This window comes from Adiantum capillus-veneris, chromosome 26 (assembly GCF_014529385.1).
Source record: "Adiantum capillus-veneris isolate H3 chromosome 26, ASM1452938v2, whole genome shotgun sequence".
Taxonomy (NCBI): Eukaryota; Viridiplantae; Streptophyta; class Polypodiopsida; order Polypodiales; family Pteridaceae; genus Adiantum; species Adiantum capillus-veneris.
The window spans coordinates 73,700,267-73,716,402 of NC_140956.1; the positions used below are offsets into that span (position 1 = coordinate 73,700,267).

At 43.9% G+C, this 16,136-nt stretch overlaps 1 protein-coding gene across 1 annotated transcript in view; it reads right to left on the reverse strand.

Annotated features, from left to right (window-relative positions):
- Positions 1–266: 266 nt before the first annotated feature.
- LOC147423656 (phragmoplastin DRP1E-like) overlaps positions 267–16,136 on the reverse strand; it is a 63,101-nt gene continuing 47,231 nt past the window's right edge. The window contains exons 12-16 of the mRNA XM_086501759.1: positions 1,660–1,885; positions 1,485–1,535; positions 1,050–1,278; positions 730–869; positions 267–645 (exon numbers count right to left, since the gene is read on the reverse strand). Of these exons, the coding sequence (XP_086357885.1) occupies positions 517–645; positions 730–869; positions 1,050–1,278; positions 1,485–1,535; positions 1,660–1,885 (775 nt within the window). The 3' untranslated portion in view covers positions 267–516. The remainder of the gene's footprint in view (positions 646–729; positions 870–1,049; positions 1,279–1,484; positions 1,536–1,659; positions 1,886–16,136) is intronic.

The following is a 16,136-nucleotide window of genomic DNA, read 5'->3' on the forward strand; positions in this document are numbered from 1 at the left end:
CGTATATAATACAGTCTTTCTTCCTTCCTTGCCTTGAAACATATTGCACACTTGAATCACTACATTTACACTCTTACTCCATGCAGAGGTGCAGAGATTTGTGTACGGGGTAGCTGTCGGGACTCGAATAAGTGCACTTCCCTCCCATACATTTGCACATGGTGCTACAGGGACTTGCCTACAGGTCTCTACCACTTCAATTTGCGGATTCACTCAAGATAGCGTCCAAAGAGAAAACAGAGAGATAGAAAGACGAGAGCATGGAGTGGGAGAAGCTAGTGGGACAATTTAACGACTCATAGCCCCATCAACAAGGGTGTCAGGACTCCAAAAAATATTAGGTAATTATACAAAGAATAATGATTGGCATTTAACGCGGTGTTAATATTAGGAAACAATCACGACTGTGTACAATGAGCTAATAGATACTGGCTCTCTGGTATGTAAAAGAACAAGCTAATAGACACTGGCTCCCTCGTATGTAAAAGAACTGGACAAACGAGCACTTTGTTTCATCTATCTGGCCCAAGCAACAGCATCGATCTCATCCCTTGCTTGCTTGTACAGCTCTAATCTCTTCGCACATGCAGCTCTCCGCTCCATCAAAGCAGGATCCTCATCGAGAAGTGTAGCAAGCTGTCGCCCCTGTAGAGGAAAATCAGAAAGCATCTTTGAGTATTAGTCCAGAACCATCAATAGCTGTCAATGGAAAGTGCAAGCAGCACACACCTCCTTTTTCCCGATTTGGGTATAGAAATGATCCAGCAATGAACGCTTGGCTTCCCGCACCTGACAATGGACTACTGCCTTTGGAATTGATACTCTCAGTGATTCACTAACCATACCAATGTATGCAGAAACATTCGAACCTACAGCCCCGTTCAACAAAAGTTTACTTTTTTTTCATTTTTTAAAACGTCTTTTATCAATATCAAGCTGACATTCTGCATACTGAAACTGCACCCCCTTGTAACAAAATTTTTAATTTTTAAAAACCCTTTTATCAATACCAAGATGACTATGCTCATGTTGGGCAGAACTCATCTTACCAATCCGCCTCAGATGACCCTCTGTGTATCGATCAGTGGCTGTGGACGACGGATTTCCACCTTTGTCTAATTCTTGAGGAAGCTTCCTGAAAAAATCTACAGTCAAGTAGCTCGCCTCCATATCCACCATTCTCAAGGATGTTTTGCGGCTCTCATCCCGAAATTTTTCTAATGCCTCTGTCGCAGCAGCCGTCAGCTCTGCTTGAAGAGTTGGGAAGCGCTTCAGCTCCTGGTACATTTTGGGGAAGAGGCAAACCATACACAAGCAAGAACATTCTCTTTCACTATCCATTTAAGTGTTTGACTCAAAAGTATCATAAAGATCATCATCCTCAATTATAAATTTATCCAGAGGAAAGATAAGTAGAGCACAAGATTCCACCACAAAGCCGTGCACTCTTGCACTCACACATGAAAAAAGGAGAGTTATATCACCTTAGTTTCACTTATCGACTTGCGGACAAGCTCCCGCAATACAAAATGGACCTGCAAGATATACAGAAACCCAGACACAATCTTACCTTCAACTTCATTATGGCTCTTAAGGTTGGTTTGATTAAATGATTTCAACATAGCCCAAATGACACAAAAGGCCCTTAGAATCACTTACTGCATCAACAACAGCCTCTGCAGGTCCCCTGAAATAAGTGAGAGCACTCTCAATCAGCCTTCGATATCCTTGCTCAGGAGCAATAAGATGTGGCTGGTAACCATCTGCTTCTGAGACAATCTTTCGGACATTTTGCAAAGATAAGTGTCTATCAAAAGGAAGCTTTTTCAAAGCAGCTGGATATTGATTATCAAATACTCCATATATACGATCTCCTCCAGGCCTCCTGAAATGATAAACATACATAAGTTCATCCTAAAGTACAAAAGCCACATTTCAATCACCAAGCACTGTGAATGCTTGAATTACATACATTAATTAGAGCTGTAGTCTTTGCAAAACCTATCATGTCCATAAGAGGACAGCACAAGAATCCAAATTAAACTATGCTACTTAAATCTAGACAAGTCCACAAAAGTGCTAGCAATAGACTCAAAGCAGTAGTCCACAAGGAATTGAACCATCAGCTCCATCATGCATGTAATGACTGAATACAACTCCAAAGCGTCATCAAAGCCCAATAGTGGATATAGTACACCATCATGGATGGTATCAACGAACCACCACTAATAACGTCATCGAGGCCCTGCCCAAAAGAGGGCAGTCATCCACAAAACAATATATAGATTCTCCCTCCAAAAGCATGCCAAAAACTAAAAGCAGGGCAAAAAGAAACCAAGAGAGAAAACCAAAAGAGAGAGAGAGAGAGAGAGAGGGGGGGGGGGAAGCAGTCTAGAGAGAATTATGTCAAAAGAGAAAATCACTCTAGAGAGAGAAGTTAAAGAACAGTCGGGAAGCACCTCATTGGTAGTCTGCATGACGTAGAATGCCAGAGAGGGCCCCAAGGCTCGTATTTAAAGGACCGAGACCAAAAAGCATCAGATACGAAAACCTTGCGCCCAAAAACACATTCCACCGCAAATTCCGAGATGTCCGTATAATTACCACGTCATCATATTTTGAGGTTACAAACTTGTCCAAGATGATCCGGTCACTTTCGAGGCTCAACAACCCTTCTTTTGTTGAAATGCCACATCAGCAAGAATCTGGATAAGTTTTAGGGTTTGTTGCTTTCTGGCCGGTTTGTTCGTTGCAGGGGTCCACTGAAGAAGCCTAACGCCATATAGGTCCATGCCATGTCAACAACCTGTGACATCTGTTCTGTTCAGTTTCATGTAAAGATTGAATCATCCAACCCACAAGTGGTTACATTGGTATCAGAGCATCAATTGTTTGCTTTTCCAGCCAAGCAAACCGGTCCTACTTGCCATTGAAGTTATAGAGTCGGAAGAATATACCAAATTTCTCATGAACAAGTTAGAGGATTTGCTTTGAAATCATCCTCGAGGCAATCTACCGCACTTGCAAAACTTTCAATAGTTTCTAAACTATATGCTTGTTGTGCAACCACCTAATTGCCCTAACATTTGCTGCTTCAAGTTTCAACACATCATTTAATGATCCGGGGGATGAAACTACTCTTTTGGGAAGTGTCTTCGGTAGACGGTTGTGGGGCATCCACGTGCTCCACCAATGCCACCATTGCCACCACCACAATTCCGACTTGGAATGGCTATGGTTATTATCCCTATTACATGGCTCCGCTTCCTTGACCAAAGACTTTCAAAGATGCTGGCTCCACAATCAAGTTTTCCAACTTTTCTGAGTAAAAGACAAAAAGTAAACTCTTCAGCTTCTACAACACTTTTCACAACATCTATGCCCTCGATAACTACACATTTCTCATGGAGCAGCATTCCTTGAGAACAATGCTATGCAATGGCGGAATTCTTTGTCCAAAAAGCCCCATGCTCCAAGAACATTGCAAGCTTTTAACGAATATCTTTGCTCGCAGTACCTCATATCTCTTTTCAGAGTCCAACTCATTGCATAGTAGGGTATTTGTCACAAACTGGTGACGTGGCAGGCCCCCGAACAAACATACACACACATGCAGATGTCGACGTGACGGTACGGACAGTTGCTGACGTGGCAATACGGTCACCCCCGGAAATTCCGTTGACATGCTGACGTGGTAGTTTCTGTACGGTGCTGACGTGGCAAGGCCAGATTTTACGCTGGCTGCTGTACAGATTTTCTGCAAGTCACGCTGATGCTCTTTTTTGAAAGATTTTTGGGATCAGTTGCTTTTGGAACAATTGCTCTATTTTTAAAAGCTTTTAGAGCTTGAATGCTTTTGAGTTTAACTGCTTTTGGGGCTCTGCTTTTGGCATCCCTTGTAAGAATAAAAGAGCCCTAAGGGCCTCACTCTTGAGATCATCTGGACGAAAAGTCTGAGAGCAAAGGACCTTGCGGGAGTTGTACTTTGCCCAAAGATTAATATAAAAGAAATACCGAAAGGGGTGCCACTCTTTGGGGACAATCTCTCTTGGCACGGAACTATGCCAGGCTGTGTCGACCAAAATTGAACTGTGATTTTAAAGTTGAGGTATTTTCAGTGATTCTCTCTCGTGTCGCGACAAAATCTAGACTTGGGGTGTCCAACTCTGTTACAATGGTATCAGAGCGCGGCCGATTTCTCTTCTACCAAGAAATCCCATCCTTTTCTCGCGACACTTATGGATTCTAATGGAGATCGGTCGACTTCTTCTGCATCTAGGAATGCGGGAGGAGATCGCACAGAAGATTATCATGAGCAATCACAAGAAGAGTATGGCCCACCTCGGCCTACTCAGGGAAAGATTCAAGAGATGGAACGTCGACAATTGGTTGAGACACGACAAAGATGATGGTTAACATCGAAGGATCCAAAATTTGCAAAATTTTTGACTCAGCAATCCTTTGACGAAGTGCACACCTAGTGGCAGAAAGCCACAGAGCCACCCATCAAACCGGTACTCAAGAAACCTCCTGCTCCGAGGATGTTTACAGAGCAAGAATTGAAAGAGGTGGTTGATACACGGATCAGTCAGCTTTTGGAGGCGAACAATAAAGCCAAAAAGCATGACAAAAATCAGAAGAAAGGAATTAACTTCCGGGTTATTTGGGTCTTCAATCTAGCTTTACATCGGCGAAAAAGCAGAAGCGTGTACGATTTGAAGGACTACCCACTTCTTCTTCTTCTTCTTCTTCTTCTTCTTACAGTTCTTCTAGCTCTTCTAATTCGAGCGAAGAAGATAGAAAAGGAAAAAAGCAAAGCTTTGGAAAGGGCAAGAAGAAGGCAAGAAGACTAAATCTTGCCCAGTTTCTGACAATTCTACCGAGGACTCGTCCTCCGACAGTTCAGACTCTGACGATCACAGGTTTTATGCCAAAAGAAAGCATTTTTACAGAGCCAATCAATATGATTTCCTTGACAACAAGGGCAAAAAGCCCAAAGAATTCAAGGAGGAAGGATAGGCAGTAAAGTTTGAGCACTTTTCAGGGTTTCGAGATGCTCCAAAGACTTTAGCCTTTATCCAACAGTTTGACATAGCATTCTTTGGAGGCTGCTATACAAAGCACTCCAAGATCAGACGGCCGACATCCTTTCTGAAAGGCAATGCACGGACATGGTGGTCCGCTCTGTTGTTAAGGAAACAAGCGCTGACAAAGTGGTTGAAATTTAAGAAACTCTTTATTTCTTCATGGCTCACACAAGAATACGAACGAGACGTGATTATTGACTGGAACCATGTTTGGATGGTCAAGATAGAATCATTGGATTTTTACTATGAAAGATTTTGGGAAATTTTTCTACCCGTTTCATCCTTTAAAAAGATCAGTTCAGGGAGCAGATTGAACGATTTAGTTGTGGGCTTCACAAAGACATTCGAGACTACTGTCTCGAACAGAAGTCCGAGTCTATACAACAGTTGATGGGACATGCGAAGCGCAGATTTGCTATACATTCAGATAAATTGACTTACCCATCAGATGAACCTTCAACAAGTCATAGCAGAAATAATTGACGAAGAGATAGACGACCTTCACTGACATAAGACCAAAGAGATGAATGTTTCAAAGCAGGGAAGTGTTTTGAATGTGGAGAACAAGGACATATCGCTACAAAGTGTCCCAAAAGGACACAAGGATCATAATGACTGGCACATTGATAGAACAGCAGAACGAGACAATACTCGTTCCAAAATAGCTTTTTGAATTAGCATTATTTGGCTTTATGGATTTATAAAACAAGACTTTTTGGAAGATTATTTTGTTGGAATTAGGATTGCAGAGAAACACACACAGCTTGGAGAAGACGAAGGAAGCTCAAGGCACACAATAGAGAGTGTGTTACTTAGTGTGCAAATGCAAAGATAGATAGCCCTAGAGTGATAAGCGTATATACAATGCATGGGGAAAAAAACCTCCTAGAGAGGGAAAAAATACCCCGGCGGTCCTAGTGTGTTCACACATATCACTACCACATGTATATGGTAACAAATCCCCCCTGGAGTGATGCGGTGAACGAGAGCTGGCACATGAGTAAAGGGAAGTGCCATGCCCTAAGGACAGGATCAGTCTACAAAGGGGAGTAAGCCCAAAGCTTTGCGGAAAGCTTCAAGCTTCTCACGAGACAATGCCTTTGTGAAAAGATCTGCAAGGTTGTCCTGTGTTGGCACATAAGCCAAGATGATCTCTCCTGCTGAGAGCCTCTCCCTGACATAGTGGTAATGCACCTCAATGTGCTTTGTGCGAGGATAAAAAACTGGGTTTATCTCAACTGCCAATGCGTTCTGACTGTCAGTGTAGATAGTGTTGGCAGTGTCCTGTCCAACACCCAAATCAACCATAAGGCGTATGAGCCATACACACTCAACCGTAGTTGTGAAGACTGCCCTGTACTCAGCCTCACAACTCGAAGTGGCCACAGTAGGTTGCTTCTTGCTCAACCATGATATACATGAACTGCCAAGCATGAAACAAAAACCACTTATGGACACTCGCGTGTCAAAACAACCAGCCCAATCTGAGTCCAAAAAAGCATGTAAGTCTGGCGGCAATGATCCCCCCTTGGGATAAAACAAGCCAAGATGTAAAGTGCCACTAAGGTAGCGAAAAATCCTCTTGACAGCCTATCAATGCTTAGACCCTGGGCTATGCATAAATCTGCTAACCTGTGAGCCTGCAAACTGAATATCCGGCCTCGTGTTGCATACATAAATGAGGCAGCCAACAGCAGTTTGGTAAAGAGTGACATCAGCAAGATCACCAGCATCATGTAGACTCAACTTCAAACCTGTTTCCATGGGAGTGGCAATAGGTTTGCAATCCTCAAGTCCAAACTTACATAGCAATGTCTCTATGTAATTTTCTGACACAAGGCAATACCACCATCACACTGCTTAAACTGTATACCCAAGTAATGATGCAACAGCCCCAAATCTTTCATCTTGAAAGTAGCATTCAAATCAGCCTTAAATTCAGCAATATGTCTCTCATTTGGTCCAGTGATCAGCAAATCATCGACATAAACAACCACGATGAGAAATACATCACCCTCACGCTTTACATACAATGTGCTTTCTATTGGACTGTTACGAAATCCTTGTTTGACCAAATGAGTGTCACCTTTCTCATACCAAGCACGAGGAGATTGCTTCAACCCATACAAAGCCTTGTTACATTTGCACACTTTGTCCTCTTGTCCTTTTATGACAAAACCGCGAGGCTGCGTTACATAAACTTCCTTAAATATGTCACCATTCAAGAAAGCAGTAACAATGTCTCATTGATGTATATCCCAACCAAAATGAGCTGCCAATGCACATAGAAAACGCACAGTAGTCATACGACAAGTGGGAGCAAAAGTCTCTTCATAATCTATGCCTTTTTGTTGTGCATAACCCTTTGCAACAAGTCGAGCCTTATGGCGATCGATCTCACCATCCAGCTTGCGTTTCAACTTGTAAACCCACTTCGTGCCAATGGCCTTTTTGCCAAGAGGCAAATCACATAAAGTCCATGTGTCATTTTCTATAAGTGCATCATATTCTGATTGCATGGCAGCCATCCAATTTTCTGAATTCTGTGCCTCATCAAAAGACAGAGGCTCCTAACCATCATGTAAACTAGACACAGCCAAAACATAACAATCTGATGCATAAGATGCATGGCGAGAGCTTGAACGAGTACGACTAGACAAAGGTGCATCCAATTTACTATCACGCAAAGTGTGCACCAGCCATTTTGGCAGACCTCTAGCTTGCTCATTTTCAGCCCTTTCCTCATCAAGTACATCATGTACATCTGCATCAGTAATAGGCTGATCTAAAGCATTTTCAGAAACCCCCATAGGCTGTACATTTGCCTCATTGGAACTTACATTCGTATTTCCACCACTAAAAAGAGGCAACAAAGTGTCATAAATGTCCTGTGAGCTTACATTACTGTCTCTAGTACATGACAGCAAGGGCTGAACAGAATCTTCCACAAACACTACATCCCGAGAAACCAGACTACGTTTGTTTGCGGATGATACAACCTGTAACCTTTGCTTTCAGCACTATAACCAACAAAAATGCATTTGACAGCCTTATCATCCAATTTTCTGCGCTGCACTTGTGGCACCAAAGCATATGCCAAACAGCCAAAAACACGCAGGTGCTCAATAGAAGGTTTTCTATCATGCCATGCTTCATATGGAGTAATAGACTGCAAAGCTTTCGTAGGACACCTGTTAAGTATATAAGTGGCACACATGATGGCCTCAAGCCAAAAAGAATGCGGTAAAGCTTGACTTTTGACCATACATCGTGCCATTTCCGTCAGTGACCTGTTTTTCTTCTCAGCAGCACCATTTTGCTAGGGTGTATAACGCACTGTACATTGGTGTTTTATCCCACGACTAGCCACAAATGCATTCAATTCATGAGACATATACTCCCCCCCTCGATTGGAACGGAGGGTGCCCATAGTACATTTCGAGATATTTTCAGCCATAGCCAGAAATTGTTTGAAGCACATAAAAACTTCGGACTTCGCTTTAAGCGAAAATACCCATGCATGCCTGGAGTAATCATCAATGAAAGTCACGAAGTACAGGTAATTGCCCAAGGACGGAGTTTGCATGGGCCCACAAACATCACTATGCACAAGCTGCAACCTGCATGTGGCCCGAACTGAACCATCCTTTGGAAACTTAGAACGCTGCATCTTACCCAAAATGCAGCCTTCACAAACATGTTTGACAGGTGCTTCAAGAGGTGGCAAAGAAGCAACCATATCAGATTTCTGCAAACGCAGCAAACTGGCAAAATTCAGATGACCAAAACGTGCATGCCAAAGTTTTGCATCTGAAATAGCCCTTGAATCTGCAACAGCATTTGCAAAATTTTGTCCACACTTGTCATACAAAGTGAGCTTATACAGCCCACGGCACAAAAGCCCAGATGCAACAATTTCATCACCAAAACTGAGATCATGAACTGTACATCTGTCATCCACAAATTTGACTACAAGTCCAAGTCTAGCAAGTGCGGATACAGACAAGAGATTCTTCTTGATCCCAGGTACATAAAGTGCATCAACAAGTGTGAAGGAACTACCATTAGCAGCAGTGAGCACAATCTTTCCAACCCCTTGAACTGGATAAGAGGCGTTGTTGGCACAAGTGACTGAATTCCCATGAGGGACTGACTCGAGAGAGGTAAACAATTCACGATGTGAGGTAATGTGCTTTGTAGCACCACTGTCAAAATACCACACATGTAAATCTGCAGCAACAATTGACAAGCATGCATCATGGACAACAGGATTGTAAGTGCACTCTGCGCTAAATGCCCATTCTGCATCAACATCAGCAGCACAGTCTCCTTTCACAGAAGACTCAACAATGTCTGCATTTGTAGTGGAACCAGCATTTGCAGTGGAACCACCCTCTTTCTTCTTAGCCTCTTTGGCCTTCAACTTAGGACACGACTTGATCAAGTGATCATTGGCTTTACAATAATGGCAACGCATCTTCTTTTTGCCCTTATCACCAGAATTGCCAAACGAAGTACTACCAGCAGAAGCATAAGAAACAGAATTTTTGCCACTCGCAACAGCAGAACCATAAGAAGTGGCTACATTACTGTTACCACCCTTTCTTTGAGAAGCAATAAAAGTTCAACTGCACGCTGCCTAGTCCTGTTTTTTCTAGAAAGTGACTCTTGCAACAGCAATGTGCATAATGCATCAAACTTGACAACTTCAGGATTTCCTTGGGTCATCAGTCTCCAAGTACTAGCAAAAGTCTGGTAGGAATCTGGTAAGGCATCAAGAACAGTCTGCACAAGGGAACTGTCTAAAATGACTTCACCTGCAGAAATAAGCTGCTCATTGATATCCTTGACACTAGCAAGGAAAGTGTCCATATCATCTTCCTCATGCATAATCTTCGACTCCAGCTCTTTACGCAGCAAAGCAATTTTAGCCTTATTGCGGCTTGCATAAAGACCTGCTAAAATATCCCAAGCCTGTTTTGCAGATTTTGCTGAATGGATGTGAGGAACAATGGTGCGCTTTACAGACAACGCAATCAATGCATGAGTCTGCGCATCCTTAACATCCCAACGAGCTTGTTCTGCCGTAGGCAAAACAACTCTAACAGCTGCAATCCTTGCAGCAAGACCTGCAACATCGTCAACATCGCCTACATCCTCAAAACCAGGACGTACATCAATGCCCTGCACAATGTTCCAGACACCCTTTGACACAAGAACATGTTGCATCAGATAAGCCCACATAGGGTAGTTGTCCCCATCCAACCTGTCCTCAGCTGCAAACATCTTGAACACATCTGTGTTGTTGTTGTCAGCCATGGTAAATACTGCACCTGATGTGAAAACTGCCCGAATATAGGAGAAATGGAGCGGGAACAACCTGTGCTATATAGCACAAACCGTAGAAGACTATAAGGCACCTGTTATGCAGAAAACGGCACTGACAGAAATTCTGCACAAAATGACGAAAGAGCCTGTGCAGTACTGCCTGTAGTGGAAACGGAGGCCGAATTGAGCCCAAATCAAAATTCTGAGCAGACGCTCGCCAAAGCTCACTGAAATCGGAGAAAGTGAGCAGGCGTGTGCTGGAGCAGCTGGCGACTAAGCCCGGGAGGACGTGACCTGCTCTGATACCAATTGTTGGAATTAGGGTTGCAGAGAAACACACACAGCTTGGAGAAGACGAAGGAAGCTCAAGGCACATAATAGAGAGTGTATTACTTAGTGTGCAAATGGAAAGATAGATAGCCCTAGAGTGATGGGTGTATATACAATGCACGGGGGAAAAAACCTCCTAAAGAGGGAAAAAATGCCCCGGCGGTCCTAGTGTGTTCATACACATCACTACCACATGTATATGGTAACAAATTTTGAATTTTGAATAGAACTTATGTTTTCTAAAAGAATCTAGAAAAAAGAGGAGGATTAAGAATGAGATCAAGCAATGACAGCTCCTGAAAGAACCTGATAACGAATCATGCATCACAGCTGATTCAATGGAATGAATGACTGGGCCACTCTGTTCGGTATGAACTTAGTGATGGATTGAGATCCTCGGAAAAAATTTCTCGCACACGACATTTTTTGAGGCGACGGATTCTCGCACACGACAGTGCTCGAGTGAACGATTTCTTGCACATGGCAATGCTTGAGGCGAATGACTACTTGCATACGACAATGCTTGAGTCAAAAAATCTCTATAGACATGATCACAATATGGGATTAGTTAACCCGACATCAATGAGGTCAAGCATGGATCTAGATATGGTTACTAAATACGTTGCTGGCAATTATTGTTTGAGATTTGGAATGATTTTTTAATGTGATTTGTCATGTGATGTCATGTGTAGTAATGTGACTGTCGGCTTTGTATATGTGCTAGATGTGTCGTGTCTATTGTGTCGATACTAACAGTCAGTGTCTATTAAGACAGTTTGAAGTCTCTGTCTATTTTGCAGGCATAATCGAGGGCGATTACAGTTCTTTCAAGAGGGTGGTATGTCACAAACTGGTGACGTGGCAGTCCCTCGAACAAACACACATACACATGCAGATGCCGACGTGACGGTACGGACAGTTGTTGACATGGCAATACAACCCCCCCCTCCCCCCCCTCCGAAATTCCGCTGACATGCTGACGTGGCAGGGCCGGATTTTACGCTGGCTGTTGTACAGATTTTCCGCAAATCACGCTGATGCTTTTTTTTTAAAGATTTTTGGGATCAGTTGCTTTTGGAACAATTGCTTTATTTTTATAAGCTTTTAAAGCTTGAATGCTTTTGAGTTTAACTGCTTTTTTGGGGCTCTGCTTTTGGCATCCCTTGTAAGAATAAAAGATTGGCATCCCTCGTAAGAATAAAAGAGCCCTAAGGGCCTCACTCTTGAGATCATCTGGACGCAAAGTTTGAGAGCAGAGAACCATGCGGGAGTTGTACTTTGCTCAAAGATTAATATAAAAGAAATACCGGAAGGGGCGCAGTCTTTGGGGCCAATCTCTCTTGGCACGGAACTACCCCGGGCCGTGTCGACCAAAATTGAACTGTGATTTTAAAGTTGTGAAGTATTTTAAGTGATTTTGTCTCGTGTCGCGACAGAATCTAGACATGTGGTGTCCACCTCTGTTACAGTATTTCAGGATGGTCTCCAAGGAAACACTAGACAACTATAATTAAAGATTCTAGGATGTGTATATACCAATTTCTTTCTTAAAAAATCTAGCCTCGGAGGATTTACATGAGAGATACACCATTGAGTTGCCTTCCCCACTGCACAAAATTTGAATTTAAAACAAATGACCACTATGCAAGTGCTTATGGACTATGCAGTTGAAAGGTAAACTTATTTTTGAGCATTAAATGACGAAGAAACACTTCGGACTACAGAAACAACAATCCACGCGCACAGTGAAATCAGACACCTCAACAACCCCAACTTACTTCAAAGCAAAATGAAACTCTTCAACAAGAAGGCAAATTCTTTGGATGCTTCAACACCGGTCATACTATTCGAGGGTGTCCAGATTATTCAGATGGTATCTTGTAATATGGCTTTGGCCGTGCTCCGTTTTTGGAATTTTCCTTTTAGGGGAGGGCGAGGAGGGCCGAGAGAGAGAGAGAGAGAGAGAGAGAGAGAGAGAGAGAGAGAGAGAGAGAGAGAGAGAGAGAGAGAGAGAGAAAATGAAATGAAATGAAATTTAATATTGACGTCTTCAAAAGGCCAAAATTACCTATGAGACCAAAAGGTTACACGTGGTGAATCTAATACCAAGTCTGGGTACAAAAAGTACAAAGAACTGAAAAGAAAATAGTGGGTAGGGGTGGGGTGAAAGTTGATACAAAGGGAATACAAAGGGTGAGCTGATACAATGGAGCTCTCTGACAGTCGAGGCATCATTATACATCAGTATCCGGGACGGCTCCTATGTCGTGCCAATATAGTATGGATATTCTGTTGCAATCTGCGTCGATATCGAGAGGGTCCCCTCATCCGTGGGCAACGGGACCACCCCAACTGTATCGCCCCTCATCCGAGAGAGAGAGAGAGAGAGAGAGAGAGAGAGAGAGAGAGAGAGAGAGAGAGAGAGAAGAAGAAATGAAATGAAATGTTATATTGAACGTCTTCAAATGGCCAAAATGACCTATGAGACCAAATTGATACAATCTTGGTGGATCTAATACAACGTCTGGGTACAAAAAAAAAATGAAGTAAAATGAAATACTAAAATCCTAACTACTAGATGTGAACTTAACAACTAGTTGGAACTGTGTAGGATATGAGTAGGGGTGTGAAAGTAGTGACTGGGGGCTAATACAACACAATGTGGGTGTGCGTGTGGAAATATAATGGGTAAGAGCTGATACAAAGGCTGGTAAGAGATGAGCATGGTGTGCAATTCTCAAAAGAGCTAAATCACAAAAGATCCATCATCGATCCCTAGTAGTCTGACCGTGCGTCGTGCATATCGAGCCAAAGTGATCCGAATCCTTTGATGCAACCTCCGTCGACGATGTCTAGTCCACCGCAGTCATGGGCGTCTGGATCTCCCTAGCTCGGTTGCTCCATCGATCAACGTGCCTCTGGTGTGAGGAGAATGTGAGCTCAGTTGTGGTAGCTGCTCCTCCGGCTGCCAGTGTCCGCTCTAAAGAAGCCTGTGATCCGCCGTCTCGAGACTGGCTAGCCTCTCCTCTCATCACGCTCTCTTTGTGACTGCGCAGCTCCAGCAAAAACAGACCTAGACATCTCTGGTCCTCATACCCCATGACTCTAGAGAGTGGTCCAAAGCCCTCTTTGAACAAGCAGTGAAAGCAGCCTCATATCTCATAGTAAACTGGGCAGTGGCATGTGTAGTGCGACTCTGTCTCGAGCTCCATGTGACATAGAGGACATGTCTTGTGAGAGAGAGAGAGAGAAAGAGAGAGAGAGAGAGAGAGAGAGAGAGAGAGAGAGAGAGAGAGAAATGAAATGAAATGATATATTAACGTCTACAAAAGGCCAAAATGACCTATGAGACCAACTGATTACAATGATGAGTCTAGTACCAAGTCTGGGTACAAAACAAAGAAAACTACAAACAAAAAACTGATAGGAGTGCTACCGACTCCTATGGGTGGCTGGTAGGCTGAGCAATGGTATCATGCCATAAAGGTACAAAGTGGGGATAAGTGTCACCATGATACAATATAGCAGAGAGAGAGAGAGAGAGAGAGAGAGATGAAATGTTATATTAACGTCTTCAAAAGGCCAAAATGACTTATGAGACCAGACCGTTACAATGGGATGGATCTGTTACAAAGTCAGAGTAACAAATGACAAAATGACAAAATAAAATAAAATACTATGGAATCCTAAACTGGTAGGTGCGAACTAAGCAGCTAGCGGGGATAGCTAAATCACGTCACAAGAGATCCAGCATCGGTCGCTGGCGGATCTCATCAATCTCCTCCATGGTCAGCAGTCTAACCGAGCGTCGTGCATGTCGGGCCAAGGTGATCCGAATCCTCTGATGTAACCTCCATCGATGTTGTGTAGTCCTCCGCAATCGTGGGCGTCTGGATCTCCCCAGCTCAGTTGCTCGGTCAATCAGTGTGCCTCTGGTGTGAGGCAAGAAGCTCTGCTGTAGTAGTAGCTCCTCCGGGTGTCTAGTGTCTGCTCTAAAGAAGTCTATGATTTGTCTATGGGCCTTGCTGGCCTCCCCTCTCATCAGGCTCTCTCTATGTCTGCGCAGCTCAAGTAGAAACAAACCGAAGCATCTCTGATCCTCGTACCTCATGACTTTGGAGAGTGGTCCAAAGCCCTGTTTGAACAAGCAACGGAAGCAGCCTCGTATCTCGTAATAGACGGGGCAGTGGCATGTGTAGTGCAACTCTGTCTCAAGCTCCATGTCACACAGGGGGCATGTCCTGGCCTCTGCTAGCACTCCACTGTATCTCCCAGTCTCAATCCGCAGTTGGTGTGAAGATGTGCGTATCTGGCCAATAGCACATCGTATCCCATGAGACAAGTGGGTGTCCATGTATCTGGGCCTTGTCACAAAACCGTCCTCCGTAAGCTGGAGAAGATGCTCTCTGTAGAAAGCCATCTGTAAGGTCCTGGCGGATGAGCCTGCTGATCTCGAACTGTGTAAGAGTTAGAGAGGGTGCATCCAATGAGTACTACAAGGGGGGCAATCTGTCTATGCTAAACCCATGCGCCTGAAACCATGATGTCATCTCCCCATACCAACACGCTGTATCTCCCTGCATGGCTAAATGTCGAGAGGATTCAAGTGCAAGGCGGGCATATCCGTCTCTGGGAAGTTCCCACATGCAGTGTATGAAGGAGACAGATCTGGTGAGCGCCTCAACCACTAATGGGGGGCAACTAGCTCTGCTCGGATAATGGCACGTGGTATGAAGCCTTGGCTCTAATGAGCCGCGAGATCATAGAGACCAGAGGCTTCTCCATGTCCCCCCACCCATCAATGAGACCTGTCCTCCTGTGATGATCCAATGAAGGCCCCCATATCTCAGCTCCATAGAGCAATACAGAAGCCACCAATGTGTCAAAGAGCCAGAGCTTCGTCCGAGGCTCCTGAAATTGAACCTGTGAACACATCCCTCTCCAATCTACCCAATGCCGAATGGGCTCTGGTCAATCTAGTCTCTGCTGCTCTCCTCAATGAAAAAGCTGGTCCACTAAAAACCACTCCAAGGTATGTGTAAGCGTCTGTATAATCCACTGTCTCTTGGCCGTATGTGAATGTGGGTGTTGACCTCTTAATCCACTGTGGGGTGGTATTAAATACCATGACCTTGGTTTTACCACTTTCATGGGCAAACCTATGCAAAGCATCGAAGTGACGTTGCATCCCCTCCGGAGAGTCGGAGATTCAACACAATATCATCAGCATATAACAATAGCGGAATCCATGTCCCTGCAAGCGGTGCACCTCTATCACCGTCTCTCTCAATGTAGTCAAAAACCTCATCCACATACATACCACATAGGGTAGGAGAGAGCGGGCAGCCCTGCTTCACCCCAATAGTGGAGTGAACCGGTGTAGATAGACCC